We start from the raw sequence: 25897 nt of genomic DNA on the forward strand, positions 1-25897 counted from the left end.
ATAATTTAATGACACGTTCCTAGAGGGAAATACCATAAGAATAAAAAGAGCTCAAAAAGGATGTTGAAACTGTTTACAGTAATCATATTGTAGGTGGGAATGTTTGTGTTATTATTCTTTCACTATTACATGTGAATCATAAGATAAAGCAAATGAATAATGGTATTGGTTTCATTTAAACTGGAATTTTTGAGAAGGGAAAAAGGAACTAATTTTATTTTGTAGTTATTTAATGACCTAAATTCTTCATGAAACCAACCAATTAAATATTTTTTTTGCAGAAAAAAATTGAATCTGAATCTCACCAGACTTATAACTATGAATATAGGAAAAAAAGAACAGAGGAATCTGTTAAATAACCATGGAGGATGTGATCAGGAAACTCTAGATTGGGAGATTTTGTAGAAGTCAGATGGCTCTCATAAAATATTACAAGAAAGAAAAAATATGGAGGGTGATCCTATAGATTTAAAAAAGACTTAAGAGACATGTCAACCAATGGCAATATGTAGACTTTACCTAGACCTCAATTCAAACAAACCCACTTAGAAAATACAATTCTAAGCTAATTGAGAAATGGAAACACTGCCTAGGGGTTTGACAATATTAATGAATTACGGTTTTCTTTTTAAAGGTGTGCTAATAGTATGGTGATTAGGCTAAAAAATCCTATATCTTTTGCATGCAGACTGCAGTATTGACAGGTAAAATGATAGGATGCTTGGGATTTGCTTCAAAATAATTGGGGGGAAGGAACGATGAGCAAATGAATAGGGATATGGATGAAACAAGACTGGATTTCAGCTGATGACTGTCGAAACTGTGAATTCATTGTACTATTTTATCTACTTTTGCATGTGTTTGGAATTTTCCATAAGGAAAAATTTTCAAAAATTATGAGCAGAGGCAGCAGATTGTATAAAAGAATGCTAGTCCTGACTCTTTTGCCAAGTTGCTGTGTGGTCTTGGGAGAATCATTTAACTTATATTTCGGTTCCCCTCCTAAAAACTAAGGATAATTGCCCTCCATCATGTCTAATTCAAGAAATGTGGATTATTATAAGGATCTATTATATGGATCAAGGGACATGATGTAGAAAAGCATTGTGAAATGTCAAATGTCAATTTATAAGGTATTCTTATAATTTAAGTCATCTGCAGATGAAGTCAGATCAAAGCTGGTTTTCCCCTCTAGATTCAAGAGCATAAAGTTTTGATTTGTCAAGTTTCAGGACAGTATTTTTTTTATTCACAACTATTTTGAACTAAAATGTTTTTCTCCCCTTAAAATGCAAGTGTGGTTGAGGCATGAGATCGTTTTTAATTTCTCTTTTGTTGAAGTACCCTCATCTAATTGAATGCAACTCAGAAACATGAGCAGAGAAATCTGAAGGGCTGGAGTTGACTTAAACAAGAATTTTCCAGTTTCAAGACAAGAACACAGTTTACTTTTTCGCCTGGTGGCTGTAGCTAACTGCACCTAAGACATACCCATAAAGAGATGACCCAGTCCAAGTGCAGTCCAGTCTCTTGGCAAAGCAAGTCTCAAGAAGGCAGGCACCACATGTTATTATACCTCCACAGAAGAAAAGCTTTCCTCTTGGGTTTGCTAAAAATCCATCATACTCACTACATGCTACGTGCTGGGCATAGGAAGATATGTGGAACTCAGTCTCTGCCTCTGATTTACCCATAGTGGAATGGTGGCAGGAGGGCACCAAAAGGAAAGAGATCATTTCAACACAGTGTGGCCACTGCCGACAAGGAGAGAAAAGTGAACCATATGAAAGACATGGACATTGATTTTTTAAAAGTAAAAATTCTTCAGCATTTGCTCAAGAAATGTCAACTGAATTGGAAGTGTATTCTCTTTCTTGATTTTTACCAAACCATTAAGGAACTGGCAATATGAAAAGACTACTAAGGGAACCAATATATGTTGCTCATATATTTTGTCAGGGTATTCACCTAATGATAGCTAATGCTTACTAAGCTTTTGCCTGGGACCAGACACTGTTCTAAGTGTTTAACATGTATTTACGCTCATGTAGTCATACTACTCAACAAGGTAGGTGCTTTATTATCCCTATTTCACAGGTGAGGGAATGGAGGCACAGTAAGGTGAAATTGATTTCCTAAGGTCTCACAAATAGAGGCTGGCTTTGAACCCAGGGCATTTGACTTTAAGTCGTGACTCTTAAACCCTACACTATATATACATGATCTCATTCAGCTGTTCTGCACCTCTTGACAGATAACTATTACTCTTTTCACTTTATAGGTAAAGAAATGGCAGCGCTGGGAGATTGACTCTCTCAAGGTCACCCATTCTCAAAATGGAATTGCTGGGACTCATGCAAGAATATTCGGTGCCAAGGCTTGGGTCTTTCCTTCTAAGCCACGTGATCCCAGTTACCTGTCTTTATCAGGCTTGGATGTAAGTGACTGGAGACATGACCTCATTAATCTCTGTCCCCATGCAGAAGTGTGGCTTCCTTTGCTATAAATGGAGATGCCAAGGCAAAGCCCAAACCTCTGGGGCTGCGACTGAATCAGGCACGAGGTGGGAGGCACCTCTTCAATGTTCAGACTGGTCACCTGTCTTGGAGGGGGGAGTGTTTGGCATATTACTTCCACATATGTGCAAAATGAAATTTCCCAATTATTCAGTTACATGACCTCCTCCGTCACTCTGGAGATGTATAATTATACCTGTTCCCTCTGGACGCTTCTGTGTACCAGGGATCAATGGACATTATTCAGCCTTTATTAAAAATAGAGGGCTGCTGAGTCACAAAGGGAAACTGGTAGAAGCAGTTAGCAAGCCCAGGAGTGGGAAGGCTTGATCCAGGATGAATAGGGCCCTGAAGGATGCTATAGATAGAAGACACCTGAAGTGATGCAATCCTGCAGAAAGCTGCCTCTAGCACAAGGAGGCACTGGCACATGGAGGAAATGACTAGGACTAGGAGTTAGACCATTTCTGCTTCAGTCTGGCTTTTCTTACTTCATGACCTCAGGGGACTTGAGTTTCTGTTCCTGTCTTGGGACTAGATGGATAACAATACTTTCCTTGTTTGTGTCATAGGTTTATTTTTAAAGTCAAACATTAATAGCTAATAATTTTTGATCACTTATATATAAAAGCTACTAGGATAAGTACATTACAGTTATGTTCTCATATAACACTATAACAACCCTATGAAGTAGAACCTGTTATTATCACACTCATTTAACAGATAAGGCAACTGTGACTCAGAAAGTTAAGTACACTGTTGAAGGTCACATTAGTAAGTGGCAGAGTTAGGGTTTGTATACTATCAGCCCAATTCCAAAGTCTATATTTGTAACTGCTATACCTATGGGATGTGATTATGTCATTTCAAATCCTTTGAGTGTTAGAAATAGAAGGGAAAAATATCAGATGTCATTTAAGCCCAATAGCTCAGACGCTCACTAAGTACTAGTATACTCTTACTTTACACATAATCTTAACACGATTAGGTTATCTACTTTCCCAGGACTCATAGAAAACAGGATAAATTGAATCAGAGTGTTAGAAGGGTACCATTTGGAGAAGGTGGCACTGACAGGGCACAGTGTGATTCCTTAATGTGACACAGGAGACAGAAACATCCTTCTTATTACGGAATGAGGACCCTCACCCTGAATTTGTTCTTTCATCTGTTTCTGGGGATTTCTCACTTTTCAGTTTAAAACCTGTGTGATGGAATGAGCATATGTTTTTCTGTAGGATGGCCCTGTCTGATTTTGTCTTCATAGCCCTCAAGACTAAGGAGTTCTCTCCTATAAATGGAAGCCATCAAGACATGGAAGACAAGACCCCCGTCCTCACAGACAGCCAGAAAGACCTAAACACAGCATTCTGAAAATAACTACATTTGAAAATAACTACATTTGGCTTTTTGTTTCATCAGAAATTCAGCCAAAATGTAAGAACAAGTCAAAGCCACACCGCAGGATTGAATGCCTTGGGCCACGATGTTGGTGTGCAGACAACAGCTTTGTTCTGCTGCAGTCTAGTGAGGCAGAAAGGGTGGGCTTTGGAGACAGAACTGGATTTGAATTATAGTTCTCCCACTTACTAGCTGAGTAGCCTTACTTTCATCATCTGCAAAACAGGAATGATAACAACTCGCATTATTCTGGATTGTTGATAGGATTAAATGAGATAATAGAGGGAAAGTGCTAGGCACATAGTAGGAACTCAACAAACATTAACTCTGTCCCCATTTCCTCACTTGCCAAGTTTTTGTATTACCTATTTCAGTTTTTTATTGACTACATTTTACCATCCTTTATTGCAAATAACTTTATATAGCATCTCTAAGTTCTTGGGGTTTTTGGCTGTTTTATCCCTGTTTTCCCAGGGTTCGTTACCTCCCTGTTTCCATGGTGACTTCCAGCAATACGTTTCTATTTCTGCTCTGGCTGACGGTCTTCTTGTTTTGCTTTCCTCCTTTTCTGGTTATGCTTTTTGAAGTGCACACAGACCAAAGAAAGATAGACTGGGATCCAGAACAGATAGGTGAGGCTGGCAGGGCCTGGTTTCTACCAGGGGTAAAAATCTCCCCAGGTGATGAGCATTCATGGGTTGGAGTCCACCTGAAGAAGTCCTACTGGTCTCTGAGAGCAGGAAATACCTCTTGGGTAAAGTCTGCCATGATGCGCCCATGCAGAATAATTTCCCTTCTCCAACTCCCTCGACAAGTCTGCACCATTTGTAGCACTTTTGCATTATTTAGGGTCCAGTCTCCTTCAGAAGACTGGACCAGGGATGGGATTTTGCATAGTACAGTCCACAGTGCCCTTTACAGATCCTGGTAGAGTAGGGGCTCATAGAAAGTGGAATTGACATGGTAGGAATTTTATCTAATTAGGACAAATCAGTAATGAAGCTCTTCCTTTACACTTGCAAGGCAGCACACAAATGACTCCTCAAAACAGCCCTATTCAGGTATTACTACTTTGTTTGGAGTTGAGGAAACTGAGGCTCAGGGAGACAAGTAGCAGACCAAGGCCATGCACTGCTGAGAGCAAGAGCTGGGATTAAAACCCAGGCTCAGCTAACCTTCAGACCTGAATGTTTACCTAATACAGCACACAACTCCTGTAGTAATAATATTATTCAGGCAACAGAATTGGGAGGAATACCAGTTTGCCTCAGGCAAAAATCAAAAGCTTTTTTATTAGGAATATGGTCTTTTTGAAAGAGATGTACCTAAAGGGCATTAAAACCACTTTGCTGATCAAATCATCTTCTCCAGCTTAGTTTTTCATTAAGTGGTCTTTATTAGGAATTGATTCATTAAGAGACACAACGTCCTGCAAGCAACTAATTCTCATTTGCTGCAAAGAGCAATGGCAGCTTTTCAGGCCAGTTTTATGGCAAGAGAAAATACTGGCTAACTGGGAGCAGCTAGAGCACAATGTCAGATTACCTGCTGTCCATGGTAGAATACAGCAAGGAGGAACATTACCATCAGCAGCAGCGATGCCTCTTTGGTCCCCAGGAAATCTCTGTTGGAAGAAGAAAGGCAAAATGATGGCACGGTTACTGATAACCATGGGGGGACCCCTAGGAGACTCTCTAGGAAACTGAGGTTCAGAAAGGAGTGGTATTAAAAGAAAGAAACAAGTATTTTTTGAACACCCACTGTGAGATAGGGGCTGTTATGAGGATTTTCACATCAGCTAATTCAGAAGTCAGTTGACTCCCAAAGGTATGGGGTCATCCAGGACACACAGTAAAAGTGATTCTAGAGTCTAGTATCTGGGTGATGCACTCACGTTGATAATAACGCCTTCTATTTGCAGAGCACTTTTTCTAGATTTTAGAGAACCTTTATATTTTGCCTTCACAAAATCCATGTGAAGACAAGTATCCCTTCTCTCTACTTTTAAAGATATTATCCTATTTAAGAGACTCATGCATAATGCTTGCTATGTGGCAGTCTTTAATTTAAGTGCTTTTATTCTTAGATTCTTATATTAATTCTATGAGTTAAACACTGGTTTAGTTCTTATATCAGTTCTTTTAATCTTTATATCAATTCTATAAGTTGGGGAATGTTGCCCTCTCCATTTTAATTCTTATATCTTTTGATAAAGCCTTTGTTTTCTTCATGCCATCTCTTCCTGGAGTGAACCTTCAACTGTCAATGCTCAGTCCTTGTGAGGGCACAAGCTGGGGTGGTCCTGACCTGGGCCGTCCTGGGCGCTCCAGGAGACTAAGCTGAAAGGCAGCTGATGATGATCAGTGGTAAGGCTATACTTAAACACTGACATGATTTTCAGCCTTTAAAGGAATTCAGAAGAAAGCCAGGAAATACCTTGTTTTATTCTGAGTGCTTTCTCTCTTTCATTTTGGCCCAGTATGAAGCTTTTCTCAGGACAAGCTGGGCCAGAAGGCAAAGGGTCTGGAGGAAGCCACATTGGACTTGGAGTGTGGACTTGGGTAACATAGAAATAAACTGTCCCTGCAACAGGCTTTCACGGCCTAACGATGAAAACCCAAAGTGAAAATGCACAAGTACAAATCATCTCTATGGAAGTCTTGATTTGCCTTACATCACCTTGTGTTTTATTTCCCCCAAATTCCTCCATCTCAGGCAATGCCCCCTCATCCATTTACCCAGGTGCTTGAGCCAAAAGCAAAAACAAAACTAGGAGTTAGTCTAATAGCATTTACCTCCACACTTGTGAGGATTAAAGGAGTGAATTGTGGCAACATGCTTGGCACAGCACCCGGCCCATGTTTCTCTGTCACCATCTGTCACTGACCCCTAATCCTGTCCCCTCTACCACCAAAATATATCTCCGGTCCATCCACTTCTCTCATGTCCTCCTCTACCACCTTCACAACCACCGTAATCTCCAACAGCCTCCTGACATGACTCTCTACCATCTATTTTCTTACATAGTTGCCAGAATATCTTTTATCACTAAAACCAGATTGTGCCACTCCCTTGTTTAGTCCCCTTCCAACCACAAACACACATAACTCAGAACTCACTCAGAAGTAACTCTGATGAGGCTCACAGAGACAACGGGGCCATCATGGATGAGACACTGTGTCTAGAGGGAGGAGTAGAGTAGGCATCAGGATGGCTGCCCCAAGGCAATCTCAAGCTTCCCTTTTCTGTTCTTCCTGGACACCAGCAGGAGCAGCCCAGGGTCTCAGGGAAATGAGGGCCTGAAGCCAGCTGCCAAGACCAGCTTTTCATCTAGATTTATGTTAAAAGACCTTCCCAGCTTATGCTTGGCCAGGTCCATTCTAGCTCACCAGGAGAGAACGGGGACTTAGGAATGGAAATGTGCATTCTCTTACCTACGTATTGTGCATATGGGGACCAGGAGGACCAAAGAACTCTGTGGGCTGGAACAAGATTCAGATTTGTGAATTCTTAGTTTTATCTGCTTTCCCTTGGAGATAAGATGCTAATAATAGATGATACTCATTATTATGTTTCTATAGCCTCAGAAAAACACATAATTGTTGAGCATCTACTGTGTGCCAGGCATATGCAGGATATAGAGATGAAGAAGGCACATTGTTTTTGCCCTAAAACATTACAGTAAGAGAAAGAATCAACCATACAGATAATTTTTATAATATAATACACTCCATGGAAAGGATACTTCCTTGTTGCCATGGGAATACTTGGGAAAAGAAAGTAACCCAAGCTGGGTGTTGAGGGAAGACTCAAGAGCTGTATCTTAAATGGTGATAAGACTTCAGGAGGAAAAGGTGGCAGGATTCCATAGGTACAAGACATATGTTTTGCTTAGCTAGCTGGTTTACGAGTCTCTAGTGCAGGGATGGTAAGTATATGTCACACATCATGTTTGATGCCATTCGCAGACTCAGTAGGAGAGAGTGCTCCAGTCAACTGGAGCTGTCCACCACAAGTGCTGAAATGAAGAGGGTTGGACTATGAGCCACATATTGTCACCCTTGCATTTCAGGGATGAGGATTCATCCAATCAGCCATTCATTCATTCATTCACAGTCACCATTGTGCTTGTTTTGGGAGTATAGGCACATTCCAGTACCACCTTTTCATTCCTTCATGTCATTTAATTCTCTAGCCCCTGAAGTTTGTGAACCTCTGAAAAAAAGATTAAAGACACGAGCTTTGGACTCATGCAGATCCAGGTTCTAATCTCAGCTCTGCTATGGACTGGTTTTTTGACCTTGGACAAGACATTTAATATCTCTGAGCCTCAGTTTATTCACCTGTGAATGACTCTAATAGCATTTACCTCCATACTTGTGAGGATTAAAGGAGTGAATTGTGGCAACGTGCTTGGCACAGCACCCGGCCCGTGTTTCTCTCTCACCACCTGTCAAGCACTCAGCACATAATCTTGCTCATGGTGGCAGTGCTTTGAAAAAATCACTCGCTCACATTGCTTAGTCTGAATGAGAGATGTCCTATGTTTAGCTCCTCTTCGTGAGTTCGTCCTGCTCTGCCTGGCACTTTCGATATCCTTTTCTTTGTGATGCAGAAGACTTTTTTTTTTTAAAGCTCAGCAATTTATCATTTGAAACACATTTTCAAGAGAAAACATAAATACCTCTTGAATCATTTTGAAAGCAGTGATTGACCAAAAATAGAAAGATGACTAGACCAAACTTAGAAGAAAAAGTAAAAGAAAATTATGAACAATCTTTGTGTCTTTAACTGTTTTTTTATATGGAAAAAAATAGCCTGAGCAGAGACTGCGAATATGCATAGTAAGTCAGCCAGGCTGAGGAACATCCAAAAAGAATTGTGGTTTGAATTTAAAAGGTATTTTTTTTTTGTAGCTTTTATAATTCTTTAAAGAACTTCTGAAGAGAGCCAAATGGCTCAAATTGGTACTGTATTATGATACTTTGCTTGATATTGGGTGTCAGGGACTTAAAACCAAGGACATTTTGAGCTGATTCATTTGTATTAATAAAATCACTGAATTAATGTTACCATCTCCCTATGCTAATAGAAAAGAATATTGTTAAGTGAAAACACATGCAGAGTAATGTAATTCTTAGGGCCATAACAATCTTTAGAGATCATCTTATCTAATGTATCATAAAAATTAATATTTAATTTGAGTGAACTCATTATAGGAATATGTATGCTAGTTATAGTGAATTTGGAAACTAATACAAATTCACAAATAAGAAAATAAAAATTGTCCTCCAGCCTGCTACCCAGAGAAAAAACAATGTTTAAAGTTGTGGAGTCAACTAAATGTCATTTCCTTTTCTCCTATGCAAAAATGTACTTATAAATTTAGGTGTGTATGCTTCATAATGTTTTGTAAGCTGCTTTTGCATTTAATATAAATTATCAGAATAATTCTATGTAATTAAATACTTTACAACGTGCATTTGGTAGATCCATTCTATTCCATATTATATGTACAATACATAATATAATGTCCCTTGAAGTCTTTTATTTTTCAGGTAGGAAACTGAGGCCCAAAGAGGGGACGTCACTTGTCCAAGGTCACACAGTTCATTTGTGTCACAGCTAGGATGAGAACTCACATCTCAGCCACCAAATTCAGAGTTTTCACTATTGTACATTCAATTCCCAATTTTTAGGTTAGTTACTAGTTCCCATTTGCCTCCATGAAATCTATAATAAACCATCAGTTTGAATTTATCTTTTATTCTGTTACCACACTAATGACTGCATTTGTTAAGTGCAAATTTTATGCCATGCCTGTAATAACCACTTTACATGTACTACCTGCTTTAATTGTCATATCAACAATTAAGATACTATTATCCCTACTTTAGAAAAGAAAAAAACTGAGACTGAAATGTTAAGTGATTTACCCCCATTCACAGAGCCAGTGAATGGTGAAGAACTGGATATCAATACGGATCTCCGTGATGTTTTTCAATAGCTACCATGCCCTCCTACATGTACCTACTTATAATTGCTTGCTCTTAAGCTCCTAAAGGACAGAAATCATTCATCTGTGACTTCATCTGTGAATCCGCCCGTGAATCTGTAGGGTCTAGTAAAAGCCCATAGAAAAGGGTGTAATGTATATTGAATGGATTCATATCCATGGGTGAAGGTTATATGATGTTGGACGAATGCTATTTGGCTCTGACAGTACATGTAAATTATTCCCTGATTGTTCACTCTTCCTATCTACTATGCTCTCTCATGTGGACAAATACAATAGCCAGAACTGGCTCCATAATTTATGCGCTCACTGCAAAATAAAAATGCAGGGGCTTCCTGACAAAAATTATGAAGAATTTCAAGATGGTGGCAGCAAAGCATTAAACCAAGCACTGGGCCCTTCTGAGTATAGGACCCTGTGCGAATGCATAGGTCAAATGTACATGAAGCTGCTGTTACAATTGCCTCCCAACTGGTCTCCCTGCATCCATTCTTGTGCCCCTCTAGTCCTTTATTCACAGTAGACAGTGTGTTCTTTCAAAATACCCCAACTTGCCTTTGGTTAAAACTCTTCCATGCATCTCAAAGCCTTCCTGATTCTTTTTATTTTTAATTGACACATAATAATTGTACATATTTATGGGGTGCAGAGTGATATTTCAATATAAGAATACAATGTGCAATGATCCAATCAGGGTAATTAGCATATCCATCACTTCAAACATTTATCATTTCTTTGTGATGGGAACTTCAAAATACTCTCTCCTAGCTCTTCAAAAATATACAATAAATTATTGTTAACTATAGTCACCCTGCAGTGCTATAGAACACTAGAACTTAATCCCCCTATCTAGCTGTGATCTTGTATCCATTAACCAACCTCCCCCTGTTCCCCTCCCTGCTACCCTTCCTAGCCTCTAGTAGCCACAATTCTATTCTTCAAGGTACAGGTGGTGTAGAAATAGTATCTTCTGATTATCTGTCAGGATGTATAGCTAATAAAGACTATGAGAGGATAAAAACAGTAAACATTTTGGAACCAGCTAGAAAGCTTGACCAAATGGGATCACATTAAATGTGAAGCATGACACTTAAGTCAAAGGCAAATTGTGCTTGTAAGATGGGGAGCAAACGTTCTAAGGACAATAGTGAGAAAAAAATATCTTCAGAGTTGTAGATGATAGTTGACTCTCTGTCAATCAATGGTGTAATATGATTCCAAATAAGCTAATACTTTTTTCAGTCACTTATTTAATATTTCGTTCCACAAATATTTAATTGGATACCTACTGCCAAATACTCTAAGTTCTTAAAATATGAACATAAATAATGGCCTTTGCCTTCAAAAGCTCCAATTCTAATGGAAGAGGAAGACATGGAAATTAATGACTGTAACACAAAGAGTATAACAGATGTTAAGTATTGAAAATTTATAAAGAACTCCTATATCCTGGCTATTGTGAATAATGCTGCAATGAACATAGATGAACCTAAGTATCCATGAGTGAGTGAATGGACAAGGAAAATGTAGTATACATACACACCACGAAATACTATTCAGCTTTGAAAAAGAAGGGTCCCTGTCATTTACTCCCACATGGATGTACCTGGAGGACATTATGTTAAGTGAAATAAGCCAGGCACAGAGAGATGGTGTATCTTCTTACTTATATGTGGAATCTAAAAATGTTGAACTCATAAAAGCAGAGAGTAGAATGGTGGTTATAGGGGGATAGGGAGAGGTGAGTGGAGATTGGAGAGATGTTGGTTAAAGGATATCAAATTTCAGTTAGTGGAGTAAGTTCAAGAGCTCTATCAGACAACATAGTGACTGTAGTTAATAACAATGTATTATATACTAGAAAATTGCTAAGAGAGTAGATTTTTATGTGCTCTCACCACAAAAAAAGGTGAGGCAATGCATATGTTAATTAGCTTGATTTAACCCTTCTACAATGTATACATATATCAAAAAATCATATTGCATGCCATAAATACATACAATTTTAATTTGTTAATTAAAAACAAAAAGAACAAATTTAGTAAGAAAAAGATGAAAAACCCAGTAGAAAACTGGTCAAAGGATATGATCTGACAATTTACATGAAAGGAGACACAACTGGCCAATAAACAAACAAAAAGATGCAGGAACTTACTCATAGTCAGAGAATTGCAAATGAAAACAGAGATAAAATGCACTCCCATAACCAAGCAAACATTTAAACATCTAACAATGGTGTGGGTGAGAATGAGGAGCACCAGGACCACCGTTTGGAGGAGGGAAATTGTTCCAATCATGTTGGAGAGCAATTTGGCAATATTTTAAAAAGTGGAAAATGCAGATGCCCTACAATCCAGCAAGTGTGCTTTTATATATAAGCCCCAGTAGACATGTTCAGTGATGGTCACTGAAACGTTTTTTATAACAGGGAAACTGGTAACAGCCTAAATGTCTATTAGTAGGTCAAAGGATAAATATATTTTGGTATGTTCATATTATATAATGTATACAGACAACAGCTAAAATGAGTTAGATCCATAGATATCAACTTATTGCATGACATCATTATTATAAGTAATTCATAGATGCAAACATAGCTAAATGCACATAGACACGTACATATATATATATATATATAGACACACACATAACATATATATATGCATATAACATGGATGGGAAGGATATATATTAAGTGCATTAGAAGTTGGCTTTTGGGAGACAAAATAACATGAGAAGAGAATTTCAACATAGGAAATAATTTATCCTTTTAAAAATGCATAAATAAATATGACTAATTGTTAGCATTGTTTATTTCTAGGGCTTGGTTCATAGATGCTCATATTACTAGTTTCAGGCATGTTTTCTGAGGCTTCTTGCATTATCTTAGCCTTATCTTTCCCTCAGACTGTTGGCCACTTATCCTGGCCTCAGCTAGACCTGTGTGCTTTCTACACCTGAGGCCAATCAGCCCAGTGTTTACTCAATGTCTGCTCCTTTCCCCTCTTCCTGTGGGGCCTGTTTACCCCAGTGGCTGTGGAAGGGGCCAAGTGATATCACCAGAAAGTGCATCCGAAGGGCAGCTGTGACCAACAAAAGAAAGAGGGAAGGAGCAGCAGACACACTCCTCTGCCTTCCTCTGTTCTGAGACACTCTTTCCCACCTTACAGCCCATCCAGACACATTTCAAAGGGCTCAGTGAGTCGATCTCCCAAGGCACTAGCTGAGTCTCTTCACCACTGATGTTGCCAGCATAATATGGCATTTGCTTGCATTTACCTCCCATCCTTTCTTCCTCACTTCCCGTCTCCCTCACTTTCACTGCCCTGGGGTTGCATTAGCCTTGCCTCAGGCTCTTTTCTCTAAGGAATCAGGCTAAGACATTCTGTCTTGTACGTCTCTATATTTCAAACACAATACATTCACCCCCTGGTATTCACCCTGTGGATACCAAACTCCACGGATGCTCAAGTCCCTTCTTATATGAATCATATGTCATAGTATTTTGCATATAACCTAGGCACATCCTCCTGTATACTTGAAATCATCTCTAGGTTACTTATAATGCCCAATATATCGTAACACTATGTAAATAGTTGTTATACCCTATTGTTTTTTATTTGTATTGCTTTTATTGTTGTATTGTTATTTTTAATTTTTTCCCCAAATATTTTTGATCTGTGGTTGGTTGAATCCACAATGCAGAACCTGTGAATACAAAGGACCAACTGTATGATGCACAGAGCATAAGTGCTTAACAGCGGCTGCTAGTATTAATATTGCCACAGCCAAATTATAATCAGACCCTACAAGCGTTGGAGCCACTAAAGTCAAAGAGATCATAAATTAGCAGGTTTGCAGGAGACCTGAGCTATTTAGCTATTTGGCTGCTATCTAGTCCAAACTTTGATTAGTTAATTAATCTGTAAGTCATACAAATGATATGCATGAAAAGTAGGGATTTTTCCTAGACTTGTAAGCCAGAGAATGCCTGAGTTGAGATCTAAATCAATATCCAATGTGTCCACGTTTCAATGATTCTACCTCAGTCATTTCCCAGGCGAGCACGTTTTGAACTCACAATGGCGGGCACTTACTCTCCACTGTGGTTCAGGTTGTCGTAACGCAGGAAGAGACCTGCGTAGACAGTCTCGGTCAGCAGGGCGTAGATGGCAATCATAATCAGCAGCACAGCCAGCTTCAGGACGGAGTTGAGCCGGAGGAACACAGCGCAGGTCACCATGGCCAGCACCCCCGTGAAGACGAAGTACTGGAAACAGAGAGTGCAGGTGGTCAGATGCAACAAGGCGCAACAGTTTCCCTCTCCTAGTCATGGATGCCAGGAGGTCTTAGAGCAGCACAGATGCTGAGCATTTCCATCTGGGGGTCTCAGGGCCTCCTGAAACTCAACAGGTCCAAAATCAAGCTTCATTTTCCTACCCTCAACCTACGCTCCCTGTTTCTGTGAATGGCATCGCCGTTCACACCACTTCTCAAGCCAAAAACCTTGCTCTCATCTTTGTTGCCTTCCTCTTCCCCACACTCCACATCAGGCCACCCTAAGTCAGTAGATTCTACTTCCTTAATAGATTTCACCTTCAGCCAGCTTTCTCCTCCACCTTGTTTTCTATCTTAGTTCTCACCAACAGCTCTGGAACAGTCTTCTGGCAGCTCTGCCCACTGTGGGGCCCCGCCTCCCACCTGCACACACTATTGTTCTCTACCCGATATTTCTAAAGGACAGATCTGATCATATCCCTTCCTAATTGGAAGTCCTTTTACAACTCTGCACTCCCTCAAATTGTGTTCCCTCTTCTGAATAGCAAAGCTCACAAGGGCTTCATACATCAACTTTCCCTTCACTCTGCAAACCCTTCTCCCACACCCCAGGGCCCTGTTGCTCAACCTTCATCTGTGTGATTAGGCCTTACTTCTCTGACACACGTCATCTTGAGTGTCCTTTCCACTGAGAAGCCTTCCTGGTTATCTCCAGGTGCTTTTGGATCCTGCCTCATTCCTCCATAGCACCTTGTGTGGGCTGGCATAACATCTATCACCCTGTGTTAGGAGGGGTAAATTCACAACTAATGGAAGTGGAATGCACTATATCGGGGAGGGATGCGCTTGTAGCCCTGGCTTGGGCGGGGCAAATACCATTACATGTAACCAAAATGTTTGTACCCCCATAATATCCTGAATAAATAAAAAAAGAGAAGAAGAAGAAAAAGAAGCAGCTGTTCAAATTGCTAATTTGGAATCGCCCAAGAGCTGGAATACTGGGGTAGCCCTCGGTGTCAGTCTGCCCAGCCAGATTTCAGCCTTCTGTGGGAAGTTCCTCAGCCTATTTCCCTTACAGAAGTATCCTGATATATCATTCTGGATGGTGTGATCAGATTCTGACTGTCTAATGGGAAAAAAAGAATAAAACTTACATTATCAACGACCCATTTTGTGGCAGTACTTTGAACTTTATATACATTTTCTCTTATTATATTCAAAATAACTGGTCAAGATGGGAATCATAATTCCCATTTTATAGGTTCAGAAACTGAGGCTCATAGGGCTTAAATAAATTGTTCAAGATCTCTCAGTTAGAAAGCTGCATCTAGGTCACCTGAATATAATTGGTTTGTGTCAATGTGACTCTCATGGAGATGCTGAACTTGATAATTTCTAAAGGTTCTTCCAGTTTTGTTTTACGTGGCTGTTTGAAACAACTGATTGTCTCCTCTCTCCTATTGCATAGAGAGACAATTTCTGTACAGGTAGGAAAGATGGATAAGAATTTCCAAAAATTCCTGAGCAATCACTGAAGACTTGTTTACTGATTTCTTAAGCCAAGCTGACTCATTCATGTATCCTTTCAACAAACATTGACATCAACAAATGTCAACAGTGCCCTGACTGTGCTCCCACTGAGGACAAAGGCCCTGTGCCTTGTGGTGCACAGGCTGAACTCAGAAATGAATATGGCATTGTTCCTGCCCTGAAGAACCTCAGTTTCTGGTGCATCCTTTACTTTTGTCTCTTCCTTTTCTAATAAACCCAATTATGTTCTTGTCTCAAATGGGATGTTAAATTTTCTTCAACTGTCCTTTAAGATCTTCCCTTGGGGAAGATTTTCTGGTAACTCATCCTGATGCCTCTGTGCAGGAAGCTGTGTGTGAAGAAGTTCATTCTCCAAAGTCTATTTGCTTCACCCAGAGAAACTTCCAAGACCGTCTATCTTATCAAAGGCCAAAGGAAAGAGGAATAGATCTGAGAGGTCCTGATTCATTGTTGCCTGCATCACAACACAGGGTTGTACACAGCTTGGCCAATACAAATTATGAATCATGTGTTAGACCAAAAGCCATTGTGTCCTTGGAGCCAAAACTTATGGGCTTACAACAGTTAAACTTTCAAAATGTAATAAGCATTCATCAAGCGCCTATTGCAATTAAGGCATGGTGCCAGGCATTGGAAATTCAGAGGGGGATAAGAGATGGCCTAGGCCTAAAGAAAATCTCTGTTTAAAATGTGAAGCCTGTATGAAAACACCAACAGCGATTACCGTGGGAAGTGCTCTGCCTGCAATGTGACCAAAGGCAATGGAAATATAGAGGCAGGAACGAGTACAGGGCATTCTCCAGCCACGTCTGGAGGTGGCTGTACTGGAAAGTTGAATTTGAACTGGATCTTGAGGGATGGAGGATGGAGAGAATTTGACACGACAGAAAATGGAAAGAGAAGAACATTCTGGGAAGAGAGAATAACATGAATGCGAAGTTGTAAAGAGGCAAGGTATCAGGAGAATTAAATCCTCAGGTCATATTAGAGAACCATACAGCTACTCATAAGAAGAACTAGTAGCACAGGCAGCAGAAAAATTTCAAATGTGTCACCCTCCTCCTTTCTCTGCCAAGGCTCCTGAGGGCATAACAGGCAAATATAATCACACACTTACACTTGAGCTTTTTGTTGCCTCAATCAGTTGTGTTACTATGCCCCACCCTCCTTTCTCTTTAAAGGAATCACCCACTGTCTTCTATGGGTTAGGCAACTTCTACTTTCAAGCATAAAGGTGAACCTTCTGGAGATGCTATAAACCATGGGACATCAAAGAGATTGAGGCCCCCAGACAACAGTAGGAGCATTTCTTCTGTCCCTTTTAAACCCTGAGTGAACAGTGGGGGTGGGACCAGGAAATGGGAGAATAACAGGAAACTACAGAAGTATTATGGCTTTATGAAAGCTTTGTGAAAACATTTCTCTTTTGCTGGGTATGGACTCACAAATTGCATGGTTCTTAAAACTTGGGAAGAAAGTGGACCCAATGCAATCACCAAGTTTCTGTCAAGCAACAATTTTTCTGTTCTTTTATATTACCCCAGAAAGTTAGAAGGCCCACAGCTCCTAAAATGTCCCTTTAGTGGGTCCTGGGTATAAGGGGTTGGTAGGTGTAGTAGGGCAGAGATAAGAGGCAAAACCACATTGTAAAAACTCTTGTATGTCCTGCTGAGAAATCTGTACTTTATTCTACAGTCCACAAGGAGCCATGCATGGGTTTCGTGCTTGTAATGGATTCATTAGATCAGTGCTTTAGAAGCAAATTTTTGTGAGAAGGAGTATAGTATGGGTTGTGATAAAGGAAGAAAAGTTGAAGACTTCAAGATAAGGTAGAAGACCTAGTCAATAAACTTAGTAGGAGATAAGAGGTTGGACAACATGGTCTAGTTTTATGTGAAGATAAAGAAGAGACTGGAATCAGAGAGAGCTAAGGTTTCCACATTGGATCAATTTATTAACTAAAAAAAAATATAAAAAAGTATGGAGGAGAGGCAATTAGTTTAGAGTTAGGCTTCTCAATCTTTAGGTATGGAAGGGGTGATTCAGGAAGGACATTCAGTGAATAATTACAGATGTAAGGCTGAGGTTTGGAAGACGGATGAAGTCTAGAGATGCACGTTTGGCATTGTTCAGCTGACCTCACAGGTGTGGAAGAGACCACCCAAGCAGAGTACAAGTAAGGACAGAAGTTACAGAGACCAAAATTGAGTGACTACCACATTTGAGGGCTGTGGAAGAAGAGAAATAAGAATATTGATCAGAAATTGTGGGGACGTGAGGAGGAGAACTAGAAGACAGTAATGAAAAAACATGTATGCATACACAAAGAGTGCAATGTGCACCACCCAAAGGATGGACATATTTGAAACTCGGACTTGGGGGGGGGCAAGGGCAACATACGTAACCTAAACATCTGTACCCCCATAATATGCTGAAATAAAAACAAACAAACAAAACAAAACAAAACAAAAAAACCAAAAACATGTGTCCAAAGAATAAAAAGCTCTACTGCAGGAGTTTTTCAAAGGAGCATTTAAATGGCAATATAGAAAGTGTTTTCAACTAAAAAATAAAAATTTAAAAAAGAAAGTGTTTTCAAAATAATTTTAAATTGGAAAGCAGAGTGTAAAATTATATGTAAACTATGATTACAACAACGCAAAACATGTACACAGATATCACATGGCTTTTGAGTTAATTATTTTCTTTTGTAATATCCTTTAATTTCATTTTAACATGCAATATCAAATGAGGTGGTAGGTTAAATGCACTGTTTTTGGGTAAGTCCTTGTACATCTGAGAATTCTGCATTCCATATAGTAATGGGATTCTCTGTTTCTCCCTAGATCTGTTAATGATAAAAAATAGAGATACCAAGATTGGTATGGGAAATGTGAGGTACTGGGCAAAGTTCCCAGCCATCTCTGACAAAGGAAACAGATGAGGCACGCATTCTAAGTGCATCACCTTTTGTGCCTTGGGAAAGGGAATAAGAGACCCAATAATGACACCTCAGGCTTGATCATTAAAAAAAATTAGGTGCTACAATGTGTAGCAGCACTTTGGTGCCCAAGTTAGGAAAAAGAGGTCAAAGACATTTTAGCAGGTAGAATGAAACGTGGGTAGGAGAAGATGGATAAATGCTAAAGATGTGGAGGTGTGAGATCCTTCCATTAGATGAACTCCAGGTAAGACGAGGAGGGGGAACTGCCTGGGGGTGGGCATGCCTTTGCATCGGGGGAGAAGTTGGCGGAGGGTAGCTGTAATAATTATAACTAAACATTTGTTGGGCATGTAGTCTGTGCAAGGCACTCTATGAATGATTTTATATGCTTCATCTTATTTAATTCTTACAATGACCCAATAATGAATATTATTCTTGTGCCCATTTTACAGAAGAGGGGAACTATATATCACATTTTTCCATTTCTGAACACTCAAGGTTTTCTTCTCTCAGATGATACACTGGCTTGGGAAATCACACATAAAGCAATTTCTTCTAAGTCAGTACTGAAAAAACTTGGAATCCCATGACATGACAAGGTATTAAGGAGAAAAATATCTGATTCTGTTTACATGAAATGAATATTTTAGAGACTAAATCATACATTCATTATTCCATAATTGTTGGCTGAGGACCTACTATGCACCAAGAATTGTGCCAGGTTGGAAGGCACCATAACAATGTTAAGACATTGTCATAATGTACCATAAATTACCTTGGTGATGTGTGCGTATCTTCCTCTTAGAAGAGAAGGAAGAAGAATCATTTTACACAATGATAGCTGAAGAAGGAGTTGAGCATCTACCCACACAAGTCATATACACTGGACTCTCTGTGCCCGTTTGGTTGCTGCCAAAATCCTATGGCATCATGAACTCATAGGACAAGAAGGAAAGGAATCAAAGAATTTTCAAAAGTCACTGTGGTTCAGAGAAATGATCCAAATGCATTGAGTTATACAAAACCTGAATCTTAGCAGTTCTAACTCTTGATGTAAGCAGCAACGTGAAGTGTGTACAGGTGAAAGAAGATGCCCTGCTTGTCCCACAACATCAGCCTGGGCTGTCCACATAGTTGAGGGATGAGGGTGTCATAAACCTGGGGGCCACCACAGGGTGCTGAGACCAGACTCACTCTCCAAGTCATTTACTGGGTCATGTTAGGGACAGGAAAGGAGCATTTCGTATGTGTTTTGTTCTTGTACAATCTTACTGTGCTTTGGTTCATTCAAAATGCTGGTTTCCATGGTGGCATTTTTTTTTAATCTGCTGTGCTTCTTATCTTTGTTTTTTAGTATGCAACATGTCCTCCCCCTGCCCCAGCCAATCTACATTTAAGATTTGTCACTATTACTGGTTTCAAGCAATTTGATTATGATGTACCTTTGTGTGCGTGCACGTGTGTGTGTGTATGTGTGTGTGTGTGTAATGTTTCTTGTGCTTGGGGTTTGTCGAGGTTTTAGACCTGTGAATTTATGGTTTTCATCAAGTTTGGAAAAATCTTGGCGATCATTTCTTTAAACAGTTTTTCTGTCTCCCTTTCTCTCTCTTCTTTTTTTGGCAGGGAGGGGAGACTCCAATTACACGTATATTATGCTGCTTGAAGTTGTCCTTGATGCTGTTTTTAATTGTAATTCTTTTTTTATTTTTGTATTTCATTTTGGATACTTTCTATTACTCTGTTATCAGTTTCACTCATTTTTTTTCTTCTGCAATGTCTAATCTTTTCTATTCCCTTCCACCTGAAATACAGTTATAATAATTGTTCTATTGTCTTTGTTTGCTGATTCCAACATGCATATTCAATTCTGGGTTGATTTCCTTTGGTTGATTTATTTCCTCATTATTAGTCATATTTTCCTCCTCCTTTTGATGCCTGGTAATCTTTAATTGCATGCCAGACAGTGTGTCTTTACCTTGTTAAATCATAGATATTTTTATATTCCTATAAATATTCTTGAAATTTATTCTGGGACACAAATTAAATTATTTGCAGACAGTTTGATCTTTTTGGATCTAACTTTTAAGATTTTTTAGGAAGAACCAGAGCAGTATATAAACTAGAAATAATTATTTCACACTACCAAAGCAAAACTCTCCTAATACTGTATCTAGTGTTCCATGAATTATGGTGTTTTCCAGTCTGGTGGGTGGGAACAAACACAATTTTCAGGTCTGTGTGAGTTCCAGGCATCGAATCTTTTAGACGGTTCTTTTGTCTGCATTAGTTAGTTTCTTTGCATGCATACACTGATTAGACCCTCTGCAGAGCTCTGGGTTTCTCTCTATACGCAACTCTCTTCTGTCTAGTAGTGTGTTCTGCAAACTCTAGCCCCTGTGGTCTCCCCAGACTCTCACTTCTGTATTTTTAAATAAGTCAAGTCTATCTGGGTTCCTCCTCCTTGAGCCATAGTCTGTGAAAGTAATAACAACACTCACATAATCACAGGGCTCACTTCATTTGCTTCCTGTCTTTCAGGAATTACTGTCCTTCATTGCCTGATGTCCAGTGTCTTGAAAATAATTGTTTTGTTTATTTTGTTTTTAGTTGTTTTAGGTGTTTCAGTTGTTCCTATTACTCCATTGGAAGTATGCCTTCTTTCTCTTTAAGTGTTTTTAAACACAGCCTGTGGACCCTGTCCCACGCTGGGCCCTTTCGGTAATCTTGAATAGCTATACAGTATTATCTTCTCTCCTTAAAATAATTTTTAAATTTGAAGGGACAAGAAGAATGTCTTAGCTAGATAAATCAACTCTAGAAAGGATGGCATGTGAGTACTAAGATGATGCCACAGGGATGTGTGGGATGGCAGGGAGAAGAGTGACCGGAAGGAGCTGGGCCTGCCCAGCAGCGTCATGGAGAAATGAAGCTTCAAGCCTGGGCAGGACTCAATAAGAAGAAAGGGGAGAAAGTGCCAGGAGGCCAAGACCCAGATCAGCACACCTCCATGGAAAAATTCACTCTTGGGGATCCTTTGAAACCATAGCAAGCTCTGACTGCTCTTACGAATACAGTTAACTGTTTGTTCTGATGTGCCAGAGCATAGAATAAAGGCGCATGGTTCTGAAATGAGGGCCTTCCTGCTGAGCCCCCGGGACCACATCCAAGCGTGTGAGACAATGACTTTCTGGGTTTGAGTATGTGACTTGCGTTCATTTCACAAACCTGTGTCTTTTCCCTCCCCTGGACTGCTCCCTACATCGTGGTTGGAATTGACTTTTTTTGCTCTCATTCCTCACGTCTTCACTTTTTTTTCGGTAGCTGACAAGCTTCCAATTTAGAACTAAATTACACTTTATGCCATATATTGTAACAGTCTCATTTTCATATTACATCATCCAATTTGATAATGTGTTTTTGGACAGGGTATTGTTTCTTGTGGGCTGAGGCAGAAATGTCACGCAGACCGGCTCAGAAAGATGAAGTGAATTGCTTGGGGACACACACTTGTGGGTGCTGGGGAGTTGGAATAAGCCTTTGGAGGGTCTGAATGTCTAATTCCTTCTAGTTTGGCAGACAAACGACAAATGCCTAGTTAGAGAAGCACAGCTATATATACTTAATCTCCGAATAGCAAATGGTGGGTCAGCTCAGGTGGTTGTAGTAGGGGTTAAATCTGGCCGATGGCCATAGTTTGCTGACTCCTGAGCAAGATGACCCTTTGATTGTGGAGGAAATAGTAAAATGCTGATTCATATTTATTTTATCTCACCTTTTAACTTTCCTATATTTTGAGTATTTTTCATAATGCACATTGGTACATTATGCACATAGTACAGGTACATATAGGTATATGTTTATCTATAACATATATTGGCAGTACATGCTCAGAATCATTTCACTGGAAGTAATACATAAATCATGGCTAACATTTAATGAGCAGCTACTTTGTGCCAAGTGTGGCTCTAAACACTTTACACAGATTAATTCACTTAATCCTCATAACTACCCAATGAGGAAGGTACTACTTTTATCCTCATTTTACAGATAAGGAAACTGAGGCGCTGGAATGAAGCTGTGAGATCAAAAAGCTTACCCATCACTTTCTTAGGGCTGGCAAATCTGTGAGTGCCATGGTCCTGAGTTTGGGAGTTCATGTGTGGGGCTGAGCGTATACAGTGTTGATTCAGAGTGACATGTGGGCACAGATTAATAGTTCATGAACATCTACTTCATGTCAGATGCCATGTTGGGAAGTAAACATTTGCTAACTCATCTAGGCAGGCACCATGAGAACATAGTACTTAACAACAGTCATGTGAACAAGGTGTTGATTTTCCCATTTTATAGATGAGGAAACCGAGGCTCAGAGAGAGTAAGAACACATTCAAAGTTGCACTGCTAGTAAGTCAGGGGGTTCAGTTGAAGTGAAATCCAGCTTTTGCCTAGCTCTGACTATCCAATCTTGGCCACCAACTGTCCCCCAAATTGGGACAATCCCCAAGCCCTCCAAACCAAGAAGTTCTCTGGGAGCTGTTATCCCACAGAGTACAGTAAACCTTCACTTATTCCTAGGTAGGAGGAAGTCTCAGGGAACATAGTCCAATCTTGCACTACACACCCCTAAGAAGAATCTAATGTCTCCCCTAGGAAGTGGGATAGGATCAAGAATCAGGCAGATATGGTTCAAATTACAGTACCAAGCCTTGACAACTGAATTAAAAAGACAAGGAAGGAAGGACAGAAAGAAGGAAGGATGAAAAGAGATGAGGAAGAAAGGAGGCCAGGCAGGACCAGCACTAAGTGGCACTGAACAAGTAGCTTTTGGAGCCCTAGTTTTATCTTCTGTAATATGGAGATAGTAAAGGCCTCTACCCCATGCATCTGAAGGATTTAATGAGGTCATGCATATCAAATAGGTGCTCTGTACAGGCAGGTGGAGGAAGGGGCTTGCTCTCCTTGTCCTTTTTCGAATGTTTCTCAGACCCTTTCTCAGGCCTAGAAGAGACTACAGAGAGACTCTTCTTCATCCACGTGTTGGAGAGGGTCTCTGAGTGTGGCAGCCTCTTAGAGAACGAGAGTCTACCTGAGGTCCTCGGGGTCCAGGCTCGACTGGGGTCTGGTGGGACATCCCAGCTGTTCTCCCTCCTGACTGAGAACTTCTACCTCCATATGTGAAGGTCGAGGCCCAGGGACAGACCAGTGGCTCTGTGGCCAAGAGAGAGTGAGACACACATTATGATCTCGGGAGTCCTGTGGGATGCGTCTGATCCTATGGTGCTTCAGGCACTCCCCGTACCACTTTACGCTTAGTTGTGGCTTTCTGCCTTTGTAATTCAAGAGCTTGTGTCCTTCCTTCCTCCTTTCCTTCTTTCCTTCCTTCCCTCCTTCCTCTGTCTGATAACAGAGATAGCAGCACATTCTGCTATTTTGCTACATGATTTCACAGATGAGTTAGGGGACGTGAGTAGGAGAGGAAGAGACGAGGGGAAGAGGGAAATGCACAGAAGGAAAGGTGAAAGAGGAAGGAATGGGGGAGAAAGAAGAGAGAGGGAAAAGAGGAAAGGGTGGAGACAGGAAAGAGGCAGAGGAGAGGCAGGGAAGAGGACAGGAGAAGCAGAAGATACAAGGGGAGAAGGGAAGGCAGAAAAGGGCATGAAGAAGAAAGGAAGGAGGAAGAGACAGAAGAAGGAAAACAGGCCTCTTGAGTACTTTCTAAGGCCCTTCAGCCAGTCCTGTTTGTTTGGAGCTGGTAGCCATATCTATGTCCAACTCTCACCAAGGGAGCTCATAAATAAATACCTCTGGGTAGGAGCAGATATCTGTAAACACAGCTGAGGAATTGAAAGTCAGGTTCTTCAAGGGTATCGACTTGTCAAAATCACACCACAGCTGCGGATTAAAAAAAAAAAAGAACAACAACAAAAAACAAAAACACAGGAACAACAAAGTCAGTGTGAGAGCTGCAAATGGAGCGGTGTGCTATCAGCGGCTGGGCTTCGGCAGAAGCCTGGGGACGGGGTCCTAGAGGGGGGCTTGATTTTGGAATAGAAGTGCCAGCTTTGATCTCTCTTATTTAAAAAACAAGTACTGGCTCAGAAAAAGCTTTGCAAGCCAGTCACGAAGCCAGGTTCAGACAGCTCTGTTGGCCCCATCACTTCGGGTCACTGGAAGGTGCCCGTGGAGCTCGGAAGAGAGGATCAGATGGCAGGAGAAGAGGTCTGGGGTAAGCGTCCGGCCTGTCTCCAGATCAACAGCTGGGAGGATCTGAGGCACCTGCACATTTTCCAGAAAGACTCTTAGCACTGGGGGGATGGGCATTCCCTAGGACAGAAGTTGCTGCTGGGGATTCTGTGACCCTCAGCGAAGAATAACTACTATTGGCCAAATGCCTCCTCTGTGCCAGACACTGTACAAAAAAGCCTCACGACCGCCTTGTGATGTAGCTGCGATGTTTAATCCCCATTTTACAACTGAAAAATATGAAACTCTGAGAAGTAAAGTAACTTGTCCAGAGTCACCGAGCCGGTGATGGGTGGATCTGAGATTTTAATGCAGGTCTATCTGACTCCAAAAGCTCTGATCTTCCTACCACACCGCTGTGGCATGGCTGGCCACAGTCACTGGGCTTATGTCCAAATCCTGCACCCCAGAAATATCTCATTTGTCATCAAGACTTGAGATCTTGGCTACCACTCTGCAGCCTGTGATCAATGATCCTGTGCACTTCCATTTCAACTGTCATAATCTATAAAATATTCATTTTCTTTCTCATTTTCCACAGAGTCCTTCACTACAAGGACAACCACAGATCTTGAGCAAAGTGGTTACTGGGCCCATTTGGACAGTGAATTTCAGGCAGTCTAAGCCTCCAAGTCACAGACCAATGATTGTGGGAGTCTATAGTTTGGGTCTCTGAATACTTGGGGACCCTCCCTCAGGCCCAAAGAGAGCAGTGATGGATTCAGCCACAAGAGGATGCCTCAACTAGCCTCTCTTAATGTGCCAAGTTCAAGACCTGGAATCAGACAAATGGCCTCAAAGATCTAGTAGCTGCCTGAGTCATGGACAACACAGACTATTTGTATATACGCGGAAAATACCTAGAGCTACCATAGTACCATTGTAGAGAGAAAATGAAACCATTAAAACATGGATCACCAAATTAAAACAGTGATAAATACCATGGCA

General features: G+C 40.5%; 1 protein-coding gene across 2 annotated transcripts in view; it reads right to left on the reverse strand.

Annotated features, from left to right (window-relative positions):
- The window catches only part of ADCY8 (adenylate cyclase 8 (brain)), a 238777-nt gene that overhangs the window by 30189 nt on the left and 182691 nt on the right, over positions 1-25897 (reverse strand). The window contains exons 11-13 of one of the 2 annotated variants that reach the window (XM_012647996.1): positions 24509-24598; positions 14031-14203; positions 5463-5541 (exon numbers count right to left, since the gene is read on the reverse strand). In XM_012647996.1, the coding sequence (XP_012503450.1) occupies positions 5463-5541; positions 14031-14203; positions 24509-24598 (342 nt within the window). The remainder of the gene's footprint in view (positions 1-5462; positions 5542-14030; positions 14204-24508; positions 24599-25897) is intronic. The other variant, XM_012647997.1, reaches the window with a different exon arrangement.

The sequence above is a fragment of the Propithecus coquereli genome, unplaced genomic scaffold, assembly GCF_000956105.1.
Source record: "Propithecus coquereli isolate 6110/MARCELLA unplaced genomic scaffold, Pcoq_1.0 Scaffold28, whole genome shotgun sequence".
Taxonomy (NCBI): domain Eukaryota; kingdom Metazoa; phylum Chordata; class Mammalia; order Primates; family Indriidae; genus Propithecus; species Propithecus coquereli.